Genomic DNA, 26,098 nt, shown 5'->3' on the forward strand with positions numbered 1-26,098 from the left:
ATTTACCAGGGGCTCAAGATTTTTCTAAAGATACGGTGTGGAGTAGTTGATGTTTTCGCTTTGTACCCGAAGACCGTTGCTTTAGACTTCGGCATTTGCGGGTCGTTAAAAGCAGTCCTTACGGCCTCGCGAATAACCGACTCGTAATTGTCTTTTGTAACCCTGGAGTCTTCTTGTCACGATAAGTAGACTCATCACCACGTTTCGTTGTTTCCAGCTTCCGGTCTGCAGCTCTTTATCGCAAAGGACGGGACGACGGCTCTTGGGAGCCACGAAGTAAAAAGTCAAATGCCCGCGGGAGTGTTCAAACAAGTCGTCATGGAAGAGAACAACAGGTAACACGAAGTTACCACTTCTCGTCGACAGTATTCGAGGCAAACGACGTCCAGCTTCTCCTTGGCGCTGGTACCGGAACTCGTCTACGAAGCCTGCGAGCCCCGGTAGTGACGAGCCTAGAAAATGGATTAAAAAGGCGACTTGGCCCCGAGGAGCGTCCAAGATCGCCAGGGAAATTCACCCTTCCGTTTCGTCGAGCATCGAGGCGAGGAAAAAATGGCGAACCATTCTGCTCGAGGTCATCGTCGCTTCCGGCTGCTCTAAGATCAATGGGAATCGCCTCGGCTCCTGTGAACCCCCGATTTAAAATCGGCGTCATGGAACATGGATCGTCAGGGGGTCTTCTAAATCTCCAAAACTCGTTCTCTTTACCCTGGAGGTATCGGAGTATTCACCAGTCCAATCCAGAGAAGATAAGACTGCGTCGTTGAGGACTCCCCGCAAAACCACGGAGCGATGCACCAAAGGAGGACTTCGTTGACCTTGTAGCTGGGCTCTAGAAACGAAGGAACATTTTTACAGATGAACGCTTCTTAACGTGGACAGTCAACACTTCCACATTTCGATGGTGTAGGATGAGATCCTTTTTCTAAGTAACAGGGATTTCATTTTTAGTAAATCCATTCGTTTCGATTTAGGCTTACTTTGCTGAGAGATCAAAATCGCGGTATTTAGTAGCGAAGGAATTGTTATTCGGCAGAAGTTTTAAGACTCTATCGAACAGCCATTGCGATTCGTCTCGTGGTCCCGAATCCGTCTAAGTGGAGTGGCTTTTAACCGTCGAATTTGTGTGGTTATTTCTAAAAATGTTTCTGGACGTTCTTTCACTCCGATGATCTCCGTCTCGATGGGCATTGGCCGTCGATTTAAAGGAAATATGCTGCTTACTTATAAAACGTAGTCGGAGGGTGGAGGCTCGTGATAACTTAACGTCGCGTAGCGCAGAAACGAGGATACCGTTAATTCACGATTCGTCTAAGCAAGGACGTGCTTAAACAATAAACTACAAAGGCGAAAGATTCTATGGGAGGAGCAAATGGAGTAGCAACGAGTGAGAAATCTCAAAGGATGCATATTTTCTTCCTACGTGGAAATTCGAGGCACAAGAACGCCGCGCCGTCTTCGCGCGCGCGCGAGCCGAACGTGTTTAGTCAATACTTTAGCGAGACGCTAAATTGTAAGTAATAAACGGTAGCTGTAAAGGAGACAACTTAAAGAATACACAAGCGATCGGGTGTGACGAAGTTATAAATGTTAACCGATGTCGAAGCTGTGCGTGCACCAACGCTTCTCTTTCCCTGTGCTCTTCGGCTTTCCTTTAAATCAGGCAATAGTCACCAACTGTTTCGATGTTCATCTCAGGGGGATCCTCTTACAGGACTCCCGTATTGTTGCTTGTCCAATTCCTAGCGTGTTTCGGGTCCTCGTGCGACAGTAAATTGCTCAAACTCGACGTAGTCTGCGAGTTCCGTGACTCTTCGGTCGATCAACCGTTGTCAGTTCTCAACGTCTCCAAAGCTAGCAGAGCCACATCAGCAGACCCATATAAATTATACATCAAAATTTATTGCCTTTTTATTGCTTTTTTGTTATACAAATTTCAATTTTATTGCTCCAGCCGTTTTCGAAAAATCGAGGGCTCTGCCAGCTTTTCATCAAAGCTGGCAGAGCCATTTAATAATTTGCTGAAAATTAAAAAATAAGTAGCGTATAATGTAGTAAAAATGTATTGCTTATTTATTGCTTAGTTTAGAATTTTATTGCTCTATCCCCCGGGCACCAAACTCACCCCCTTTAAACATCCAAGGGGGACCTGCTGATCTTGCCTACCTTACCACTCCTTTTACGGAATCAAATGAATAGAATAATTAAACAGTACCTTCCTAAACTAACGGAAAATTTATTGCTCCATTCACGGCACCAGAGGACAACCCTCGGTAAACGAAAACCACCCTTCTTAAAGTTACAATAGGTTCTCATTGTTTCTCAGTCCAGTACCACCATTTTAATCGAGTTAAATTAAACAATTAATTAGTCAATACCTTCGTTTCTTTTTCGAAAACAGCTGGAGCAATAAAATTGAAATTTGTGTAACAAAAAAGCAATAAAAAAGCAACAAATTTTGATGTTTAATTTATGTGGGTCTGCTGATGTGGCTCTGCTAGCTTTGGAGACGTCAGTCCTCAACCTAACGTATCTGGCTCTTTTGGACGCAGGACGATTCGCTCTTCAGATGTTTTCTGCTAACGAGCTTCTTTTCTAGCAATAGGATTCCGATTTAATTTTCTACATAACGCTGCTGTATAAAATATTTCTACGTAACGCAGGCATGGTTTAACCATGGTTTTTTTAAGTTGGCCTTTTTGCTCCTCCGCGTCTGCGCAAAAGGACGCGTAAACTGTTTTTGTTACATAAAGTATCGCGTGTAGTATTACGCATTTATGCTGCCAAGAAGTAATTGTAGTAGCCGAGTAAATCTCTGATGGAAGCTTTTCAAAAGAAAAATAATTGTTAGGGCATAATCATGTTCACTGTAATCGTAAGATATTTCCGCAACTGTACGATTCTTAAATATTCGTTAGTAGTTGAAACTACCATTTATGTCAATCCTTGTTGTTTTTAAACTAAACTTTATTTTCACTCTATTTGGAATACCCCATTTGAAGGGCAATTTGATTAATTGCGTTTATTCACTAGCTGGGAATGAGATCAGTTAATTGTCATTGATTATTTGCGATAATATCTTCAAAAATAGTTCCTAAGAGTTGGCAAAAAGCGGCTGAACAGATTTTGAAAAGGAAAACGACGATCCTTCCCAATCGAATTATTCGATCATGTTGCGAACCGTCCTGACTCGTCCTTAAACAACTCCGAAAATTCAACAGTTGGTGCATCCGGCTGTTCAATAGCAATTTGTATATATAGCATAGTAATTGTTATGTAGCTAAATGGCTGGTGTTGTATACATTCTCCGTATAAAAAAAAAAGAAATTAATTGTACCGCAACAGATATGACATTACGCACGTGCGGACGCCTGTACGATATGTGGTTTGTGTACAATGTGGTATAAAAGGATGCTGCGTAAATGTGCCCAAGATCAATTGACGATGTCGCGGATTTATCAATTATTAACATTTTAACAAGTGCTCCCAGAAATTGCGCTTTCGGTCGTTCTAAAGTTTCGCGATCCAGTCGGACTGCGGGGAAAGTGTGAAAAGTCAGTAATCGAGTGTATGCGCCAGTGGAAAAGGGAATACAAATTACGTATAATGTATACATACGCAATATCTGGAATCTATATATAATTTTGTCATAAGATGCATACATTTTGTTTATTATTTCATACAACTTTCGTTGAAATTACGAGACCGCTTAATTATACGTCATGGCCTGAAACAAATCAAGAAACAGAAGGGATTTAAATCGAGATAAATTTTTAGTATCATTGTTTTAATATCATTGGATATACATTAGAAAAGTCAGAAATGTACGATATTTATTACAGTAGACATCACGATTTAACCCTTTAGTTACGAAGCGCCACTATATTGGGCTCCACCTGGCACTTTTTTTTTTACAAAGCGCTATTATAGCCCCACTTTATTTTCATATAATCAAGGTGACAAATGAATATCGTATTCATGTCAAATATTAGCACATCGTGGCCGAGCTATCCGTACAGGCGGTACAGATCCACGTCCGACATCGCCGTAGTTAAAGGGTTAAACACTCTTATAAGTGACTCTGCCTACACTATCTACGAACGATGTAAAAGTTCTACGAGGACGTTATATTTCCAAGATATTCGTTATGCATAATCGGTATAACTTTTTCCCAGTCAGGCAGGACATTGGTGCGCGCTTTTCTTCATGTATTGCAACCCCAAGTGCCATTTTGTTTAATTAATTGTAATATATTCATCGCTTGACTCCGAGGTGGAATTGACGCGGAATATGAAATTTCAAAAGCCTCGCCGATAATCCGAGTCTAATGCAGAAAACATGCCGACTTAGATTTGAGTTAAGCCGGTACTTTCAACGTAACGACCGGTATCCGATTATTAAAGCTGAAAACCAGTAGTTCGTATGTGACAGTATTGCGACATCCATTCGGAAATCAATTATATCCGAGTGCGATATGTATTTTCACTGTTTTTAGGTTCTCCTTTTTCTTTTTTCTTTCTTATGCTACCGCTACGGTATTCTTGTACTATACACTTACACTGAATTACTGAGTTTCATACGATTGCTGCGTGCCCGCGCCTCGTGTAGGATGCGCTGTGTAGCGGAAATTATTTTTGCAATAACTCGCGTATATAAGTTCTTATTTATGACGTGGTCCGAGAGCGTTACTACTTTGTCCAGACCAATGTTCGAGGTCGGATGGACATTAATTTATTTTAGGCGAATTTAAGCCCCCGGAAGAGTACGAGAAATCCTCCACTTTTTTTTCCCCCTCTTTTATACGTTAACGGGAGAAGGAAGCATTATTTTTCTTGCCAAAATGAATGGAAAAGGTCTCCGCGCGCAGATTGCTAATAGACGAGCAAGTTTTTCATACCAGAGATTTAATTTTCACTTAGTCACGTAAATGGCGACTGATTGCGATTACTTGGAAATGTTTGGCCACCATTAAATTACAATTTTAAGAGAGCTACGCGCGGAGGATTTCTGCATTTATGGCAAGATGGATATTACTGTTGTGATATTTTACAATATCGTAATAATACCCGTTATTACTGTATTATCGAGTGTATTATATTATTACTCTTAATTGAAGATGGCTCGAAGGCTTGGAACGCGCCTGCAAAGGCGTTCGAAGGCTTTTTTTCGTCAATTTCTATGATTTTTCGTTGTTGACTACTTAGTCCGTCTATCTATGCGAAGGATGCGAACTTCCATGTGCTCTGATAATAACATCTTGAAAAAATCCGGAATACGTCTTTCTTATTTCAAAGCCTTTTTTGCAGTGGTGCGAAAGTACCGAGGAAACTTTCACGCGATCGCAGCGCCGCTGAAAGTGAACTAAACGAAACTATTTCAGTATTTTTAAAGGATCGAAATCGAGATAATATTTTCAATTGATATATGTACTAAGAATATTTTTTAATTTCCCGTTAATCATTCCTTTGCGGGAAGATCTTTTTAAAGAAACGATAGGTATTTTCTCTGTCGCAGGCGTGAAACATGAGGTTATAAAAAATCGGATTTTGGCGTCTGCGTATCATTGAGGGTCTTCATACAATTTATCACTTCCAATTCTGCCTAGATAATTAGTATGACCGTATTTAGTATTGATTTTTTTATATGAAGACAACATTTAAATCTTAAATTACATCTTCTACGGAACAAATCCTGAAGCTTTGCATCAACGAGTTACGCAAACGAGAAAGAAGACTTGTACGAAAAGAAAAGGTCAGGAAATTGCAAAGAATCATTTTTGATCCAATGAAGTTCTAAGGAGGCTCACTGAGCCCGAATTGTTTGAGCAATTGTCGCAGTATCAATATATGAGAAATTACTGGAAATTACTCATTCTCAGTCATAGATCGGTACAAACATCGTATAATGGGTACTTCTGGGAAAATATGACAGTATGCATGCTACGTGATCACGTTCTCGCTGTCATTTGATATTCAAATTGTGGCTGCTGGTATAATGCGTGGTGTTATCCATTGACGTACATGTCAGGTAGAATGTTCTTGAACCATTGACTAGCAAACTGTTAGATTGCATTGGAAACGAACGATCTTCGAAGTACGTGTTTAGCGAATGGTTAATAAAACTTCTCTTGTGTGTGACAAATAACTTCGATGTCTTCTTTTCCGCAGGTTTAAATGCTACCAGCTACAGAAAAACTTCCGTTAAAAATGTTTTCTTTTAAAATTCAGCTCCTTCTATTTCCTGCATTTTAATTTCAAGTTTTGTATCTCAAATTATCATTGGATTCCTTATTGACGCGAAAATACTTTAAGAGTTAAATTTTAACGCGAAGGATTACCTAATTTCGGGGATTTTCAAGTCTTGTTGGTAAAAGGCTTTCACAGAAACACATTAGCGATGGTAAGTATACTTTACTTTTTCTTGGTGTTTACTTCAACTCGAAGTTTGCGTCAGCAGCTGGAGAAGGCGATACATCATCGACACGAATGAGCGTTTTTATGAAATTAACCTATACCGCGATGGGACCATCCATTACATTTTTTACTTTCTCAGGAGCATGTCCTGAGAATAATAATTAATTATTTCCAGTGTCCATAATTCTTAGCTAATACGTGTTCATAAGTTGATTCGTTCGACAAAAAACAATCACCTGTTATACATAATGGAATACCTTCTAAGTACCACTTCCCGAACTACAATTAAGGTGAAGTGAAACCCCCTTCAAATCAGTCGATTCGAGGTTCGGGCATTGCGATCCGGCATCCCGGGATGTCCTTCCTAGATTAGGCTACTTGTCCCCGGGTGGAATGAGTGAGAATCGTGGAGTGAATGTGTTGGAATGAGTGAGAATCGTGGAGTGAATGTGTTGGAATGAGTGAGGTTGATTTTTTTAAATATAGCTAGGGAGGTAGGTTAATTGCCTTGAATGAATGTCTAAATGTAAGCAGGCAGGGCCAGGGCGGGATCTCTTCCCGGGGGTATGGGGGAAGATCCCGAACCTGGGATACCTTTACATCATCGTTCGCGCTTCCGGAAGGGCGGAGGATGTCCGTCCTGCGCCCGCGGCTCTGCGCTGAGAGAAAAAATTACTTTCCAAAAAATAGAATTCTTGCGATAGATTTTTTACCTATATTCCAAAAATTTTCCGACCGACCTTAAACGTCAAATTGTTTTCGGGAAATCACTTCCGTCCGATATTAACGGGTTGTCCCTCTTATTCTTGCCGCGAATAATTCATTTAAGTATGGAAAGTAAATTATTTTCTCAGGGTACTCCTGGACGCCCGCGATTATGTTAATTTTCTTTCAGAGATCCAAATTAATTAGATCGCGCTTGGGAATCCGGGTAAATGTGCAATACGCACGGACTGCGCATCCTCGGATCGCAGGTCGCCGTTTTGCTAGCTTTTAGATCTCCCCGCGAGTGATTTTTTTTTTTTTTATTAATCCGATAAATCAGGGGATTGCCAAGCGTTCGAGACGTAGGGGGCTCTGCCCGAAGAGACTGCAAGAGTCGAAGAGGCTATATGCCGAAGCGGCCCCTTAAGAAGAGGGCAACTACGATGGCCTTCCATTCTTTCGAATGGACAGTCATTCATTTTTTTTCGCCACGTTGTCCCTCTCATTTTTTGTATATTCTTCTGTCCGGATTGACGGGGAGAGACGGTGAACTATCGTTTCCATGAGATTTTCTCGAGTCTGCATTTAAGTATGATAAATATATTAGATTTTTATCACGCCAAATAACGTATAATTAAATACATTTTTACTGGGTCATTTATACGGGATCGATGCACTGCGAAATATTCTTGACTTTAATGGTAACTTTAGTAAGTTATTAGCACTTGTATCACCGTCTCTTTCTCGCTTTCCAATGGTTTCGTTTGTGCCTTCGTGTTCCCTTTCAGCTTTAGATGGACCACTTCGGAGAATCTGGCGACTTACTGGTGTTTCTTCAATGTTCCGTTTTACCTGTACTTTTGTGCCCCTTTGCAGGTTTAGGTGGATCACCTGGAAGCAGCCATTTTTGGTAAAATCATCATGGGCAGTTAATCGAAATCGAGCTTTCTGCACTTGTTGGTAGAAGATGTTAAAATATGTTAAAGGATCTTTGTGAATTTTTGTCGCAATGCGAACTGCGTCCACGGTAGCTTGATGGGGAAGGTTCTTCCGTTTAAATTGATCTCTCGAGCTAGTGGCTGCGATTTTTTTCGGAGGAGGTACAGGGTTTTGGAGTTTTTGTGAGGAGTTCTTCACTTTTTCAGCCGGTTCTCCGGCTGCCCAGATTTGTAACAGGTGGCAAGTGCATTAGCCGTCTGCATCCTCCACCGGAGGTCGAACAGGACGCGGTCGCTCGATCCTTCCCGTGAATCTCTCAACTCATCTCTGATTTGGCAGAGATGAGTTAGGAGATTGCCATAATGGTAAGCCACCACCGTCAACTGCCGCATGGTATTACCATCACGAATACGTGAGCCGCCAACGGCAACTGGTAGATGGCACAGCCATCGCGATTGCGCGAGCCCCTACCAGAAATTCGTTGCGCCGCCCTTGGGGGCAAAAAACGGTGAAAGCTGACGTACGAAATCAGAGGGCAGCACACGGTGCGATCGCGCGACCCTGCCCGTGAGCAATTTCCCAACTCATCTCTGGTGTTGTATGCGCTTCTATGGCAAAACGATGGGAATACGAGGTCTCGAAGTGAAGATTTAATTCACCTGGAAATCACAGATGGCGCAGGGGGTCCCTCTGCAGTCAATTAGGGCCCCAGAAAGCACAAATCCAGAGGATTTCTGGAGTTTTACTTAGATTTCTTTATAATTATTGTACGAAAACGACAGGTGGCGTATGTCATTTGGTACAATACCCAATATAATTCGACCCAGCTGTCGATATAAAAACGAACCTCGGCAACGTAGGCATTTAGAAAAATTTTCTTTATCTACGTCGACCAAGTTCCTCGACGTGTTTCACTTCACCTTAAGGATATCAATTTCCTTTCAGCAATCTCGACGAGTCATGAGCCCTTCGAATTTGCATTTATATTACTCATCTTGAAGCCCTTGCCATAAGATAGGCAGACCAGAGGAAACGGACAGTTTTCTCCTCTAAATTAATTAAATTCCCTTCATTATTAAATTCTCGTACATTTTTATTTTCTCCAATTACGCAACCTGACTTTGTTGCAATTCTTGGCTGTTTAAACTTTCAGACGACAAGGAGCGCAATTACCTTTGGGGATCATTAACCGCATTTCAGCAATCTGCGGTTAAACGGAATTATACACTTCATATTTGCGGCAAATGCATTAAGGGTCAAAATTGCGTGTACTTCGTGAAATGGTTGCTAATCGTTTGATAATGTTAAAGGTTGTATGACATGTACGTAGTATAAGAATTAGAGGAAGTAGTATTTAGATAAATATCCTCCCTACTTCGATATTCTCGAAATCCTCACATATATAGTATTTACGTCTGTACAGAAGTTACTGCAAATGCATTTACTTTCTCCGAGGACAGGACAGAATGATGTAACGTCCGGTTTGAGATACCGATATACATTGCATAGTCTTACGCGGCGCTTTCACGATGAGAATCGTTCTCTACCATGAGTATGTATGAGTACATATAGTAGACGCAAATTATTGCAGCACATTTGAAAGGAATTTAAAAAACATTTAATAGAAACTCGTCCTTTGCAATTTCGAATTAGACCTATGAAGTCTTGCTGTAAATAAAACCGTTAATAATATCCAGCAATGATAATAACATTTCTATGTGATGTGGTTTTAGATAACGCCGCGAAGGCGGTCAAGCCAGTGAGTTTCTTTTTATTTGGATATTAATAATGAATTTATGTTCATATCTTGTAAATCGTTTCGATGATTCCAATAGTCTTGAAATCCTTGAATTTGCGCTTTGTCGATTGTGCAATGGAATATACCTACAAGACTGTCACGAGACGTTTTTGCCCATGGCAAGTCAAAATTTTCCAATCTCGATGTCGTCCTCCTTGAGGCGATTAATCAGCTTTAAAATACCCATAGGCTAAAGTCAGTTTTGCTAGGTCTATTTTCGCTGTCACTAAAGAATGTGGCTGACATAACCTCGGCCGTACTACTGTTTCAAGGTGCAACTTGCTGGATTTAAAACCTCTTTCGACGAATTATTCCACTCCGCCTCTTTTTTGATTCTAAGAAAATGATAATAAGAACACTACGATGCACGAACTGTCAGTCGGATTTTGAATAATAGGCTCATTTAAAATCAGTGAGGATGTCTAATGAGTCCGCGCTCTTCTCGCGTAGAAAATATGGCCGCCATTTAATCGACTCCTCCGACATCTTTAACGTTTAAGCAGTTATCAAAACGTTCAGTGTCTTAACACATATCTTATATGTATTAGGCGTGAAAATGCACAGAGTTTCCTGATTAATATTAATTACTTAATTCATTGATATATGATATACGTACGGAATATTTTGGTTCTTGTAGGGAGGTGTGACTGACGCGCTAAAGGGCGGCCATCTTGTTTTTTCCGTTGGAGTAATGGATGTGCTGCCGAATAAACGAGTTCTACTTCTCCGGGATCGTCGGTGCCGGAAAACCTGACATTAGAAATGGACCAAAAAATGACGAGGACGAGTTTACAATAGTCGTATTAACTGGAGAAATTGGTTTGCGTAACAGAGAAAGAGGGGACCGTCGAAGATGTATCGTTACTTTGCGTGTGGTGACGTGTATATTAACGTGTGCTGATCTCCTGTGACGTAAGGTCGTGGCAACGCTCAAATCCAAAGTCTAACCGTTCGTTTTTCGAAGTCCTAGCTTTCTCGGATAACCTTTCCCCAGGGTGAACATCTTCGGGGTCTACTTTTTGATGGTCGGCAGGGTCTATGACTTTTCGTTATGCAACTTGTTACCAAATTATGATCTGTTGACACTGGGGGGATTACTTCTACAAAGAGAAGACATGGAGACCTCTCGCGAAATCTGAAGAAATGGTGTCTAAAAACGTTGTACGAGTACCAAGATCTATTATTGTAGAAGTCACATTTGTAGGCTCCTGGTCTAATTATAGTGAATATTTCAGAATATATTTATTATACCGTTTATGTATTGTTGCTATAAATTAAAAAAATTCAATCCATAATATTTGAGTTTAAGGAACAGTCAGTTCCTAAATGAGACCATGGAATAAGGTGTATCGGGTGGAATTTAAATGTATAATTTTTTATCAAGCTGGCATACAAAGTGCTTTTTAATAGCTCCTTAACTTTTGTAAACGCTCTGCGATTTCATATACCCAATGTGAAAAAGAAAATCGTTTTTAACTCACTCGGTCTGTAACACGTAAATTCGATATTTATGGCACAGTAATAGTACGTTATATTTTAATATTTCGAAAAAATATGATAAATTGGTAATTCAATTAATGTCTTATACTGAAGTTCCCGGAATTTGGGGCCAGCCTATTCTGTTTCGAGAAACCAATTATGTGGATTACTTCACTTTTGTAAGGCAATCAACTCCACCCCGAGTTTTGACCTCTTTGGCGAAAATGGAAAGGCATGGATTATCCATATTATCTGGAGGCATATAAAACCCGAGGCGAGAAAATTACATTGCGTGTTACGCAAGGTGGGCATAAATCAGTAATTTAAGAATACCTTACCCTAGGAAATGCTATAACGGAACCGTCGATGAAAAGGAATGTAATTTATGTAATATCTGACAGGATTTCTGACGTACACGTTACGTAATAAGGCAAAATTATGATTTGTTGATACTTAAAGGTTTACTCGAGAAAAGCCGATCATTCTGAAGCAATCAACTCCGCCCCGACGTTTGAGACATTTCAGGATACGTAAAAACAATGGCAAGGCAATAAAGTCAACAGTCCAGGAGTACTTCAATCTTGAGGATAAATGATGAAGGCAATGTTTAAAGGTGGTGGGAATTTACTGTTTTGTCATCATGTCATTGCAGGAAATTACACCACCAGCTTAAAGTGAAATTAAGTCTAGACCATCCCTGCAATGGTTGCTTAAGAACAGGCAGAAACATTAGTCAGACTTTTTCTATTGCGTCCTAGTGTTATAATGTCTCTATACGTCCTTTTAATTCCTCGTTTCTTTAAGCGAAATGATAGTTAAATTAGTTAAATTTCATTTCAACTTATTTATTTCATGTCATTTCTTTCTTCACGCATGACTTTTCTGACTATCATTGCTGGTAATCAATTTTTTACGTTTTTAATAACCTTCTTCATTTTGCCAATTCGCCGCGAATTTAATATTCCATTTAACAGGTTGATCCTTCATCTCTGAGAAAATGACTTTTTAATAAAATGACCTAGAATAAAAGAAAAGTCATTTTATTAAGCCTAATGTAATTAGTGCCGAGTTTAAAATTCCACCCAAGGATCTGATACAATTATTAAATAAACGAAGATTCATACTTGAAACAGGAAGTATTGAACGCGATGATTTTAAATTACCACATTTATTCATAATTCGCAGGACATGAAATTAATTTCTTTCATATTAAAGTAACACTATGTCTTAGAAAAAAAATTCTTACTAGAATTACCCATTCGTATTTAAATGCTACGTGTTCAATGTGAAATCTGCATGTTAGTGGTAATTTCCAGGAATCTGCATCGGTTCTACAACATTCACTTTCATTTCTTACAGGCTCATCCTCTTCCTTTTTATGTGGACTTCTAATTTCCTTTCTTTTCTTACAGACTTCTAGTGCATTTTTATTCAGCAGTCACTGTTTTAAGGAACGAAAATGAGTATGCATGAAATATTAAATAAACTTATTTTTCCAATATATAGATTACACCATTTATTACATTTGTTATCAGCGATAGAACAAAATGTCTTCATAGTTCCCATAATGCTACTTACTCGTTAAATTACTTTAATATATTCGTAATACTGGTTACCCGTTAACTTCATTGACATTTTAGCTTCTCTCGATCCAGGAAGTTAACAGGGGAAAACCGGAAACTTAGGTGATCAGGTCTAGACTACTTCCTCTTTGACCAATCTCGTATCGTCGGTGCGTGTTTACCATTTCTCCATTTCACAGATCTCCGTTTCTTCAACTCGTATCACGCAAGCTCCGGTACTTGTTTCAAGCAATACTAAATTCCCTTCTACATTTAATTTCCGGCATTTCTACGGATCGAGGAAATATTGGTAAAAAGGAAAATTAAATTACCTCGCACGAAGAAAATAATTCAAGTTAAATACCCGTGTAATTACCCAATAATTATGAAACGTACCTTCCTCCTAAAACACTTTGGATGCGTACGCACAATAATTGCAAACACCCCTACACCTGCGCAACGATAACAGAATAAATTGCTACACCTTCAATTACGTTTCCGAGAGAACCCTAGTAGCACAAAATATTTGTCCTATATTTTCTATACATTTAACGAATATCGTACATTTTGTAAATATTTAGCAGACATTTGAAATATTTGCCAGACGTTTACTTTAGAATATTATTTCTATACTATTTCTATAATATTACCTCCATGTGTTTTCATAATATTCTTCTACCAGATATACAAAACATGTCGTTTCATTTTAATACAAGTATTTTTTAAATATTATCTGCCGAATACATTATAAACGTTTTAAAACTATTCAAAATCAAAATCACACGTATTGCTCCCATAATGAAATAGCGGAACGAAAATATTAGAAAAATTTCTCGTGTTTTTGATACCAAATGAAATGTCCGATAATAGTCGTGAAGTAAAAAATGTATTTTTACTATGTCAATAAGATAAAAAATATTTCTCTATATGTTTATAAATTATTGAAATGAAATCTGTCATTAATATCTTCGAATGAAATGTACAAGAAATCTTAAAAAATCCGTCGCTTGAGATATTAAACAAAGATTACAAAGAAGTATTTAGAAATTATTCTATGCTACTAGGGAAATAATAAAATACTAGAATATAGCCACACCATGACCGGAAAGGACTTCGGCAATATCCCGGGAAGCGATGGAGGTTTTTCCTAACCCGGAGGAGCGTAACATAAAGTATTCATCATAAAAAGACAGACAATAAAGGAGCACCTTTCTTCGGTACCATTCGCTCCAGTTAACAGCCAAGACCGAAAGAGGTCCCCCAACCGATCTAAGGAGCTTCTCGGGACCCCGAATTAATATACAATATTTAAGCCGAACTGCGAAGGTATTACGCAAATAATATTACGTCGACCACTGGTGGGGTCGGTGGCGGTTTTCACTCGGATTCTGCGATGAATTCCGAGTCTCGCAGTGCTCTCTTAGACGTTCGATCTCCCAGTCGCTCCCAACGGGAGAGCCAAACCTGACGGGATCGAAATCGTGCGCGGAAACGAACCTCACCAGAGGATATCGTCGAAATTCGAGATTCGCCAATTTCTTCTCTCACGTCTCGCCAACGTCAGGAGAATGGGTCCGTCGAACTTGGGAGTTCCACTTTTCTCGGCCGCGAGATCGTGACCTGGCTACCGCTGGAGCCCGTGACATATCGCGCGAGTTAGTCGATAATAGGCAGCTCGTATCTTAAAAATAATCGTCATTTCGTTAATACCTTTGATGAGGTGACTTGCGAGGTAATGGCAGGAATCGCGATGTCGATCTCCGGGAGTCTCGTAGCCGGATTCGTTCGGCTTGCGATTCTTGCGCCAGTGATCGTAGGACCCGCTGCCGGGGTCGATGAATCCTTGAAAAGGACTCTTCCTGCGTACGCTCTTGCCGTCGACTCCGGTTTCCTGAATTCCTCCACTTGCGAGAAGCAGCTTGGAGTTTTCCGAGAAGCCGTCGACGACCGGAAACTATGGGGACTGAAAAGTTAGTATGAGAAGTCCGGGAAAGGTTTTCTTTTTTTATTTCTTTTTTTTCCCCAAAGCCCCTCTTGTTTTCTTTTTTCCTATTACGTGGATAATATTTTCGAAAACGTGATGATCTAGTTTAAATTATCTTATTTGACAAAATCCGAGATGGACGTGTTGATTCGTAATGTTAGATTTGAAACAGCGGTGAGTATTCACTTTATGGATATTTTTGCGTGTTTCCGTTATAACTGAATGACACCTCTCTAGCTGATAAGTGTATCAGTTAGCGGTAAGCTTTGAATAAGTAATTGCCAGTTACCTATTTATATTTCCGAATGTTCATTGATTTGGTTTAAAGAGCAACACCCGCGCGAACGATTAAACCGTTTGTATTGATAAATATCTATATCCATACAAAATGCCAGAATATAATAATCGCGTGGCGGTTAATCTGGTGAAACATGAAATCAATTATTTTCACGATAATCTGATGGTACTCTAACATACACGGCATCGATGCATTAATGAAATCGTTAAGAATCTAATTGGAGGTGAATTATATATTTGAAAATTTGTCCATCATCAAGATCCAATAATAAGTGTACTGATATAAAGCATTATTAATGCCGATATTCGAATCTACCCTAGTAGCATAGAATAATTTCTAAATATTTCTTTGTAATCTTTGCTAAATATCTCAAGCGACAGATTTTTTAAGATTTCTTGTACATTTCATTCGAAGATATTTGAAATATTTGTTGAAAATTTCAATGACAGATTTCATTTCAATAATTTATAAACATATAGAGAAATATTTTTTATCTTATTGACATAGTAAAAATACATTTTTTACTTCACGACTATTATCGGACATTTCATTTGGTATCAAAAACACGAGAAATTTTTCTAATATTTTCGTTCCGCTATTTCATTATGGGAGCAATACGTGTGATTTTGATTTTGAATAGTTTTAAAACGTTTATAATGTATTCGGCAGATAATATTTAAAAAATACTTGTATTAAAATGAAACGACATGTTTTGTATATCTGGTAGAAGAATATTATGAAAACACATGGAGGTAATATTATAGAAATAGTATAGAGAGATAATATTCTAGAGTAAACGTCTGGCAAATATTTCAAATGTCTGCTAAATATTTACAAAATGTACGATATTCGTTAAATATATAGAAAATACAGGACAAATATTTTGTGCTACTAGGGTAGGGACCACGTGGCGATGAAACAAGTTGATTAAAAAAAATTAATCCCTTCCGCGATAATGCCTAAGTGAATAATATATCACGGCAAGTGTCAATGTCATCGCGGAAGTTGGAAATGTAGTTGGCATGACGAGTGCCAAGTTGCGCAACTCAAAAATCGAATATATCCCCGCTTTGAGCAGGCGCATAGATTTAGCTGAAACGAGATCGACTTTCGCGAGCGGGTTACACAAGAAACTAGTTCCACACGAGGGAAAAGTACTTGGGTGCCCGATATCGGTTTTAGTATTTATTTTGTTGCGCCAAACGCACCGTCGCGATCGTTACGAAACCCTACGTAAGATCGTTCCGACTAAGGATTCACCTTTGTGATGAGAGATGCTCCTGCATACTGATATCCTTCTTAAGGTGAAGTGAAACCCCCTTCAAATCAGTCGATTCGAATACAACACTTTTTTTTAAGGGTATTAGACCAAACTGTCCGAAACTTTGACACATACCTCCTGATCATCTAAGAATTGTCCTGACACGTTCAAGATTTGGATTTTTAAACAAAATTGTTTAACTCTGCCCAGACCAGAACCAAAATAGCGTCGAGCTCTCATATTTCGATCAATATACAATTATCGAAGGCTCTGATATGAGAATCGAAAGGGTCAGGACAATTTTAAGATAATTTAAAACACTCTGGTTATCGATAGACTCGAATTTGAACGGGACAAAGGCAAAAAAAGTGTTGTATGCGCTTCTTTGCCAAAACGATGGGAATACGAGGTCTCGAAGTGAAGATTTAATTCACCTGGAAATCACAGATGGCGCAGGGGGTCCCTCTGCAGTCAATTAGGGCCCCAGAAAGCATGAATCCAGAGGATTTCTGGAGTTTTACTTAGATTTCTTAATAATTATTGTAAGAAAACGACAGGTGGGGTATGCCATTTGGTACAATACCCAATATAATTCGACCCAGCTGTCAATATAAAAACGAACGGCGGCAACGTAGGCATTTAGAAAAATCTTCTTTATCTGCGTCGACCAAGTTCCTCGACGTGTTTCACTTCACCTTAACGTCCACTCGAAACTTTGCATCACTCCAACCCAGGTTCAACTAGATTATATTTCTCTTTCGGTCCTGTCCAGAGTTTCGTTCGGTTAGGCAATGTTTAAGTGCCCGATTACCCACGTGACATGTAGGACTAAATGTCAGATAAAATAAATGTAGTATTAAGGAAGGTTAGGGGAACTGGCCGATAACGAGCGATACTTTTGGGGAATTTTTACGACGAGATTGGGCAAAGGGAAAACTCTATTGCCTAACGTTCATTCCCCGATAAACACAAAATAGTGGAATGCACGTTTTATTCACCTAAACGTAGTGGAAATGAGGTGTACGGAATAAACGTTTATCCACCCACGGTTTCTTCTCTACATTAAATGTATCCCTAGTAGCACAGAATATTTTCTAAATATTTTTTGCAATCTTTGCTACATATCTCAAGCGACAGATTTTTTAAGATGCCTCGAAGATTTCATTTGCAGATATATAAAANAAATGTTTTATATATCTAAAAGAAAAATATTACGAAAACACGTGTAGCTAATATTGTACAAATAATATTCAAAAGTAAATGTTTTACAAATATTTCAAATGTCTGCTAAATATTTACAAAATGTACGATATTCGTTAAATATGTAGAAAATATAAGACATATTTTGTGCTGCTAGGGATGCTTATGAGAAACGCATATCTTGAGAGTTGAATGTTTCACGCGTTTGTCATTGCTAGAGAAGAAACCTGTATTTTAACATAAATTTTTTATGTTAATTGAAAGTACAATGAACGATTGTGAACGATTTTTCTTTCAATTTCTGATTGTAATGCTTGTAAGTCATTTGCAGGTTTAGTTCATTTTATCTATTTTGAAAACGTACTGACTTATAGATGCTAAACAATACATTTTGTAAACGATGTTCCTTGTTCCGTTTAAAATGGTATTTAAATAAACGTAAAATAAGCGCAACATCAACGTTGAATTTAACGTGGAAAAGACGGAAATTCTTGCTTGCAAAATATGGCACACTACTTCTAAGTGTATATTCCATTAATTCATGTTCATTAAGTCAGGTTCATACACCAACGATTATACGATTTTCTGACTTAAACATTGATTCTTACCCTTCAAATTTGTACCAATTATTCATTCGTCACTATTTCAGCTGTGGTTGTAGGTCGTACATTGATAATTATGTCTAACTAGAAATTAGTCTACCGATACTTGTGGTTATAGATGGCATATTCATGATTACATTTTTCCATCTATATTAGTTAATGATTGACAATGATTGCGGTTTTAAGTGATGCATTGGCTATCCCTCCGTAAATCTGAATTAGTAAGTAACTGTACAAATTAAAAAAAAAAAAAAGAAAAAGAAAAAATCTCTTAAATCCGCATTATAAGCTCTTCAGTCTTGCCTTATTCGTTACATATTGCTTTGTCAATAATTCAATATACCGACCGACTGATCGAATCATTAAAATTTCACCAATTGTCAGGCAGCCTTATACAGCGAGCACCGATGACTATTTAATTTAAAATTGTGGTACAATGGCGGACATGAATGCCTCCCCTGCAGATACGACATCGCTTGTGCAGGATGGAAGGGCATTGATGTCTCCCAGTGGACACCGATTCAATATGAGTCCCCTTTGGTCGCCTCTGCGAATTAGTATGCTTTTCCTTTAATTGTAGCTTGCAAATTGCAGTGCTTGACTCGAGCGGTGAACCCAAACCAGGATTCATTTATGGGAATAACTACTGGTTGGGAAGTAGAAGCCAATGTCAGGATGCTTCAAACAGAGTTCCTCTGGTCCTGGTCGAGAGGGAGAAGAGGAACAACTCGAGATTTCGGAACATAGAGGAGGAATTTCCACCGTTCGAGTTGAACTACTTTGTGGCACATTTTCGGCATAACAGCACTCTTCAGTACCATGTCCGACTACCAAACGAGGCTAGTAACTATTGTTTCATATTAACATCATCAATAAACAAGTACTACACATTAATGCATTACACAAGGGGAGTAATTTCAAAATAATGTAAATTTCGCATCGTCGTTGTGCAGAGTATTTCTGCATTTTAATACATTTTTTCTCCCATTATTATATTAAAATCTGGACGGAATAAAGTGTCGTTAACACTAGATTTATGGGATTCGTCAATTTCACGGGTTTCGGATTTAACGAGAAACGTAACAGACTATTATTGTTTTTTTTCTAACAATTTCTCCTGACGGAATGATATGAAGATGTAATCGAGCTCAATTTATAAATTAATAGTGTATAGTGATATTGTTTTTAAATTAAATAAATCGACTTTTTTTTTAGAAAATCCAGGTTTGCGTTCACCCATCGATTTGACGGGTGTCCGTAAAAAAAAGTTTACAAGAAATGTTCGCAAACCTAGGGTTAATCAGAGACGTGTAAACTAAAAGTTCATTGATTACAAATGCACTTATTTTCGTAGTTAAGGAAATATAATCATCAAGATTAAATAACGAAAATACTGAATTCTTTTCTATTCAAACCTAAACCATCGCAGGCGTTACAATGAAATAAAAAATAGGAAATATTACCATAAAGTGTAATCGTAAAATACATAACATTTTACGAGAGCGACCACTTAGTAGTTTCGCCATCTACTCGATAAAATTATTCAATGCCTGGTGAGTATGTTCAAAACAAGTATATAGCACAACTTTTGTATTTTCTTTCTTTTACCTTTGCGTGAAAACAGGAACAACCCTAGTAGCACAAAATATTTGTCCTATATTTTCTATATATTTAACGAATATCGTCCATTTTGTAAATATTTAGCAGACATTTGAAATATCTGCAAAACGTTTACTTTAGAATATTTTCCCTATAATATTTATATAATATTAGCTCCGTGTGTTTTCATAATATTTTTCTACCAGATAAACAAAACATTTCGTTTCATTGTAATACAAGTATTTTTTAAATATTATCCGCCGAATACATCATGAACGTTTTAAAAATATTTAAAATCAAAATCACACGTTTTGCTCCCATAATGAAATAGCGGAACGAAAATATTAGAAAAATTTCTCGTGTTTTTTGATACCTAATGAAGTGTCCGATAATAGTCGTGAAGTAAGAAATGTATTTTTATCATGTTAATAAGTTAAAAAATATAATTTCTCTATATGTAGAAAAGATTGCAAAAAATATTTAGTAAATATTCTGCGCTACTAGGGTAAGTTTTGTTGTTCAAGAAGCATTGCGATTAACTCGGTTTTTCTTGTTTTTTTTTTTTTTTTAGGAATAATCAACAAGATTCTCTCATTCAGAGGTTGGGTTCCTTTAAGTAGGCTTACATATTGTGCTTACCTGTTGAATCCGTTCCTGATAAATTCGACGTACCTTCACAGCGAGTCTGCTGTTCACGTAGATTTTCTACCAAATGTAAGTTGATTATTAGTATCTTATAAGACATCCACTTATTCCTCAAAATACTTATACACGATTATATTTTTCTTTACAGGGTACCTCATTTCTTGGCAATTTAGCAAATACTTATTTCTGCGCTTACGCTCTTTCACTCATGCTAGAAACCCCGAATATCTTAATTACGAGATTGTTCATTAATTCTCGAATGCGAAAGAGATGAAATCAATGAATTAAATTAAAAAAAAAGAACCTAGGGATTGTCCAATTGTATATTTTGTTCGAGATTTAGAATATTTTCTAGCGATTTAATGAAGTCTTCCCCAACACGAAAGGCTTTACTTTAAGTATATGCGAGACTTCGCTTTTGTGATCGTGAAAGTCCGCTGTGTAAAAAGTCTCATTTTACAGAGGAGATAGCTCCAACGTGACAGTTTTTATAATCTTGTTCACAATACGATACATGTAATTTTGTTTTCCAGTGTATGTATATATAGAATAGTCTTTGAAAACTTGTGGATTCTACGATATAAAATTCTGTATCCATTTAAGACTACTCTGACGTTATTGCAATTGATGCGCAAACATTCCTTGACATTAACTAACAATTTTCTACTTCGGAATTGAATCATATATCTTGAACTAGTTCCTCAATGGGCCTGAGAATAAAGGAGAACTAGCAACATAAAAACATGATAAAGGCCTATATAAAAAATCCCACAAAGGCAATTTAAATGTACTGTGCGATACTAAATAATAATAGAATAATAATGCAGACATTTTTGAAGTTGGTTTAGTGTTCGACGAACTATGATCTTGAATCATTCTCTAGTTTCACCCATGATATCCGTTTTACGGCCCTCAGTTTCTTTTAGATTTAACATTATCAAATTAGATATAATTGAAAATATTATAGGTGTAAACTCGTACTAAATACGTCTAACGTTTTCTACCGGGTACCATGTACATTATGTTACAATCATTTTTCCCACTAACGAAGTAGTCCACCACTAATTGACGATAATCTTTAAAAGCACACGTCACAGTGGACTTGCATAAGAATTATAAATGTTTTATTAACAAGCATTTTATACACGGCGGAACTAATTCAGTCAGAAGTCGTCTTGTGTAGAGCTTCGAAGTTGAGGGAAGTAAGCGTAAGACTCATTTACAAAACTACAGGTCGGAAAAATGCACGAGAAACCTGCCGGGCTATGAATGAACCGGGGAATGTATTCTAGGCGGTGCTGCCGACGTCATGGATCGATTTGCCCGGGAGGCCTGCTCTCGCCGGCACTCCTCAGCTTGTTTCTCGAGCTGCTCCTTCAAGACTAGAAGTTCCCTCGTTCGTTGATAAACGGGATCCTATTGAACCAGTAAACACACACATTAACGACTCGGCAAACCAGGAGAAATCTAAAATAAACCAATGAGGAGAAACCATCTAAACTCCGTCGCGTCGTTATTTTTATACAAAATAAATTCCCCGTGAATGAAACGTCTGATCGCATAATAACTTAACTAATATCGACCCAAAGCAACGATATAATTCCCTCAGTCTGGTTTGCATCTTATCCGAGCATCTCAATGTGGAAGTCAAAATTACTTTTATAATGGCAATTGAATATAATGAAACGTGTTTGTCCTCTTTGGTTTCTTTTTTTTTTCTTTTTTCTCATTAGAGTGATACACCGAATGAAGGTAACAATAACCTGTTGTCGCATGCTAGGATTCCACCTACAGTAGAGGCTCTTCCATAATTTAATCAATCGCACGCTAGCAACGGGTAGCAGTACATATTGATATTGAGGACTTGCCCAATAAAGGGGATTTTGGTAAAGAGACAACTGACTGTTAGTATAAGACCATAGCGAAACCGTTCTCTGTTTCACCTTCTCCTGTACTCGTTCTCGCTCACTGGAAAAATAATAACCACAGAATACGTGAAGGTGATTTTTCAGAAACTATTTAATCGAAAGCTTTGTTTGCTCGATTGATTAAATCGTTACCTGCTGAATAAAAACGTCCCGAATCTACAGGAGTACAGATGATCAAGAATGGTAATCAAAAAGTGCTCGTTGAACTGGAAAGCGTTAGGAAACTGTTGACTAATTTGCCATACGCAGTCTATGAATTGTAGGAACACTGGCGACCTATCTGCATCGCTGTGATGCTCATCGCCGTGGCCGATTCTCTAGAAGATAGAACGGTTAAAAATGAAAATGATTAACAATTCTGAGACTAGCACAGATCCTTCCGCAATCAATTAGGGAAAATATCGGAAACGCACCTGCTGAAATTTGTGTCCAAAGCTCAGCCACTCTTTCTCTATTAAAACTTCAAATCCTTTAATTGTTCTATAATAAGGATCTAACATCAACATAGCCAGTGCTGTTAACTAATTAAAAAATGCCGTCGTTAATTTTAAAAAGTAAAATAATACATTGTCAAAATTTGTTATTTAAATGTAATGGGTATTTTGAAAAGTGATCAATAGCTATGATTACCTGTGCGGTTCTGTCCCACCCATCGGAACAATGCACCAGCACTGAAGTTTTATGATTTTCAACCTTGTCGACTATTTTGACTGCTCCTGCTAGGATGCACTTGATATGTTTCAGCCAAACAGTCGATTCGATTCCTGATAACCACCTAGCTTCATCAATGTTTGGAAAGCACAATTCTGAAAAAAAAAAACAGAAATGTCAAGATGTGAAAACGCGTTATATGTTCTCATGCATTAGACTATCATATTTTTCATTTGAACTTCAGTCGATAAGGATAGGAAATTGTTAAGCATACCTTTCAACTTCCTAAGACTCTCCCTCATGACGTGAATATTATGAATATCCAGAAAAACAAGTTCTGCATTCTGGTAAGCCTCTTCGCTTTCATGACCACCACCCCTTGCTTTGTTCGCTATAGCATTCGCCATTGGCCTTGCATCCATGATAAACAATTTGTGGCTTTGAGCGTTTGCATCCATTATTAGCTGAACGTATCTCTCATCTTCGCGACTACGTTTACCACCCACGCCAACTGATGGCTGGGCACATCGCGTTATAGTTGCTTGGCTTTCAGGATGAATCCAAGATAGAACCGGTATTCTTCCTCTGCTCCTAAAAGCTGCAGAAGCTTGCAGATCTTCGTCCGTTGCTGCGGCTGGAACTGCCCACACTGCAGGATAGCTATCACACAACGCGTAAGTATCATTGATTTTCGATATCTTCCACATATCATTATTGACACCCTAAAAATAGATTACAATTAAAATGAATGTTAAAACTACAAATAAAAAGAAATCAATTTCACTAACCATCCTCTTCAGTTCGGCAATAGGCTCATAAATGTTCCAGCCATTTTCTGAGAAAGTTTCAGAGTATTCGAATGCAAATAATGGTAACTTGTGGGAAAGGGGAAACGAGTATTGCTGTAACTTTTCAAATACATTTCTTCTGGAATGATTTTCCTGTTTGTGAGCGAACCTGAGATTCCTCATATCTTTGCAAAAGACCTCGATTCCATATGAATTTTCGCCCCTGCTCGATGCTCCTCCAACCTTTTCGATCCTACTAACGACACCAAGTGGCACTTCTACAATGTGAGGGGTTTCTCTGTCTATGCTGCGGAAGTGAAGTTTGTAGTTTGTAACACTAAGCACCCCTCGGGCAGGCCCGGAATAAGGGCAGAGGTAGGTAACTTCTCTTGCAACACCCTGTACTCGTTCTCCATTCAGAAGCGGTGGCCCGTTATCACTTCCGGGTACGTTCTGCTGAAATAACATCGGCACTTCAGTTATTGCATAAATGACTAATAATGATCCTGAAATATTGATTAAATGGTTGGGTGAGAACCATGCAATGGAAAGTTACATGGAAGGATAAGCTCCTTCAGAGTGTCAAAAATGGAATTTATGCAAAGAAAATGATAATAATACATCTATAAAACTACGGCTATACACTGCAAACTGACACATTCTGAAACACAAATAAAAACTGCTCGTGCGGATCAAGGTCTCTATGCTCTATCTGACTCACTTTTCCTTGACACTCTTTTTTCGTTTCTAAAGCAGATACAATATTGTTATCTGTAGAAGTAGAGCTTGTCGAAAAGCTTTTGGAATGCGATGCTTTTTCCCAACTTTCCTGAAGAAATGTATCGATTACAGATATTCTGCTGAATGTTATTTCAACATTGTTAGCGAGCACCATTATTTGCATGATTAGATAAAAATAGTATTCTGAACGTTACCGATTCATGACCCATCTTGGAGTTTAAAGAACTGCTCTTGCTGTCTGAATTAAGAGAATCCAAACTAGCGTTCTTTGAATTGTTCTGCTCCACGTTTAGAAGCTCGGCGCTTCCTCTCTTCTCCATGTTTGTAGAAAGAATAGTCTTCATGCAATTGCTACTTCTCTTGCAATGACATTCTTCGATCTGATGTAACAAGTAGCCAGCGATAGTATTTAGCCATGAATTAACATTATCAAAGATATTTAGTTGTTAAAGTTGTCATTTGGCATAATCGTTGAAATTATACAGCAATTCAAAATTCTGTACCCGGAGGCCTAAAGATTACAAAATATTATTTTATTAATACATAACAGGGTCATGTCCGAAAATTTTGAGAGTCCTCAACAAGTAAATATCTTATAAACCAAGCATCTGTTTTACTTAGAACTTCAGTAATGAACATTTTGTACCAACCTAACCTCAAAATCAACAGTACCCTAATTTCACGAGAAAATGAAATTAAAAACACTAGGAAAGATCATACTTAATTAAGTACATTAATAAATGCCCCTTTTAAATATTACAAATGAACATATGATGAACACTTCGCAATCCATTATCAATTCTTGCACACGACCACACCCAGAAAACGGAAACTAATCCCCATTATCTAAAACAATACGCCTCAAACTATTCATACGACGATAACGTTGATTATAAAATTACAAACCCAGTCAACAAAACAGTCGATTGATTATTTTTCGAAGATGCGTCTCACTCGGAAGAGATTCTATCACTTCGACTTCCCATTTGACAGAAGTGGCCATCTTGCAGCAGCTGACAGGTGGCGCCATGACCGCGAAATTCAAATACCACGTGTGAGTCAACATGACATTTTCTACATCCATTCGAGGTATATTACCCAACCTGCACAGCATTGAATTACGATTACTGTTACAAAGCGTTAAAATTTGCTGTATCATTACGGTGGAACTGATTGCGAGACGTTTACTAAATAAATTTCAATAACTAAGGGATCAAGATCCTATTGAAACTTGTCGGTACCGCAGGAGCAATCGCTGAACATCCCAAGAACCATGACCTAATTTCAAGCCAAAGCAAGTCTCGTGTACATGCGTTCATGTACACGTGTATTTCTGATAAATGCAATTATATTAGTATCGGCGTATCGCAAGGGTTTCGGTCTGTACCGTGATCTTGTTAGCCGAGTATAAAATCGGATTACGACCAGACGACTTTCAGGTTGTTTCGCGAATAATCGCTAGTATTGTGACCCAAAGTCCCAAAGTAGTTGTAACCGTAAAGACA

At 38.1% G+C, this 26,098-nt stretch overlaps 3 protein-coding genes and 1 long non-coding RNA gene across 10 annotated transcripts in view; 3 read left to right on the forward strand and 1 right to left on the reverse strand.

The window, feature by feature from the left end:
- Nucleotides 1-5,273, forward strand: part of LOC105700890 (protein FAM102B) — a 75,520-nt gene extending 70,247 nt beyond the window's left edge. For all 3 annotated transcript variants that reach the window (XM_012427140.1, XM_012427157.1, XM_012427149.1), the window contains one exon: nt 218-5,273. In XM_012427140.1, the coding sequence (XP_012282563.1) occupies nt 218-339 (122 nt within the window). In that variant the 3' untranslated portion in view covers nt 340-5,273. The remainder of the gene's footprint in view (nt 1-217) is intronic.
- A 9,040-nt stretch (nt 5,274-14,313) lies between these two features.
- LOC111673871 lies at nt 14,314-19,182 on the forward strand. Its single transcript, XM_023431770.1, has 2 exons — nt 14,314-14,866; nt 18,836-19,182. The coding sequence occupies exons 1-2, from the start codon at nt 14,632-14,634 to the stop codon at nt 19,165-19,167; spliced, it is 567 nt and encodes a 188-aa protein (XP_023287538.1). The 5' UTR covers nt 14,314-14,631; the 3' UTR covers nt 19,168-19,182.
- A 1,193-nt stretch (nt 19,183-20,375) lies between these two features.
- On the forward strand, nt 20,376-21,092 carry LOC111673872. Its single transcript, XR_002762135.1, has 2 exons — nt 20,376-20,554; nt 20,634-21,092. It is a non-coding gene; the product is annotated as an uncharacterized LOC111673872 (long non-coding RNA).
- A 246-nt stretch (nt 21,093-21,338) lies between these two features.
- Nucleotides 21,339-25,795, reverse strand: LOC105700346 (myotubularin-related protein 2). Of its 5 annotated transcripts, none has more exons than XM_012426129.2 (10): nt 25,500-25,795; nt 24,788-24,973; nt 24,574-24,681; nt 23,853-24,308; nt 23,339-23,786; nt 23,044-23,219; nt 22,827-22,934; nt 22,546-22,730; nt 22,249-22,453; nt 21,339-21,901 (listed from the first exon to the last, which is right to left on the reverse strand). In XM_012426129.2, the coding sequence occupies exons 2-10, from the start codon at nt 24,935-24,937 to the stop codon at nt 21,749-21,751; spliced, it is 1,989 nt and encodes a 662-aa protein (XP_012281552.1). In that variant the 5' UTR covers nt 24,938-24,973; nt 25,500-25,795; the 3' UTR covers nt 21,339-21,748. The 5 variants fall into 5 exon arrangements, with proteins under 5 accessions (XP_012281552.1, XP_012281534.1, XP_012281543.1 ...); XM_012426111.2 differs by having other exon boundaries at nt 24,788-25,104; XM_012426120.2 differs by lacking the exon at nt 25,500-25,795 and adding an exon at nt 25,244-25,486 and having other exon boundaries at nt 24,788-25,104.
- Nucleotides 25,796-26,098: the final 303 nt, after the last annotated feature.

This window comes from Orussus abietinus, unplaced genomic scaffold, assembly GCF_000612105.2.
Source record: "Orussus abietinus isolate OABI.00-Male unplaced genomic scaffold, Oabi_2.0 scaffold151, whole genome shotgun sequence".
Classification (NCBI taxonomy): domain Eukaryota; kingdom Metazoa; phylum Arthropoda; class Insecta; order Hymenoptera; family Orussidae; genus Orussus; species Orussus abietinus.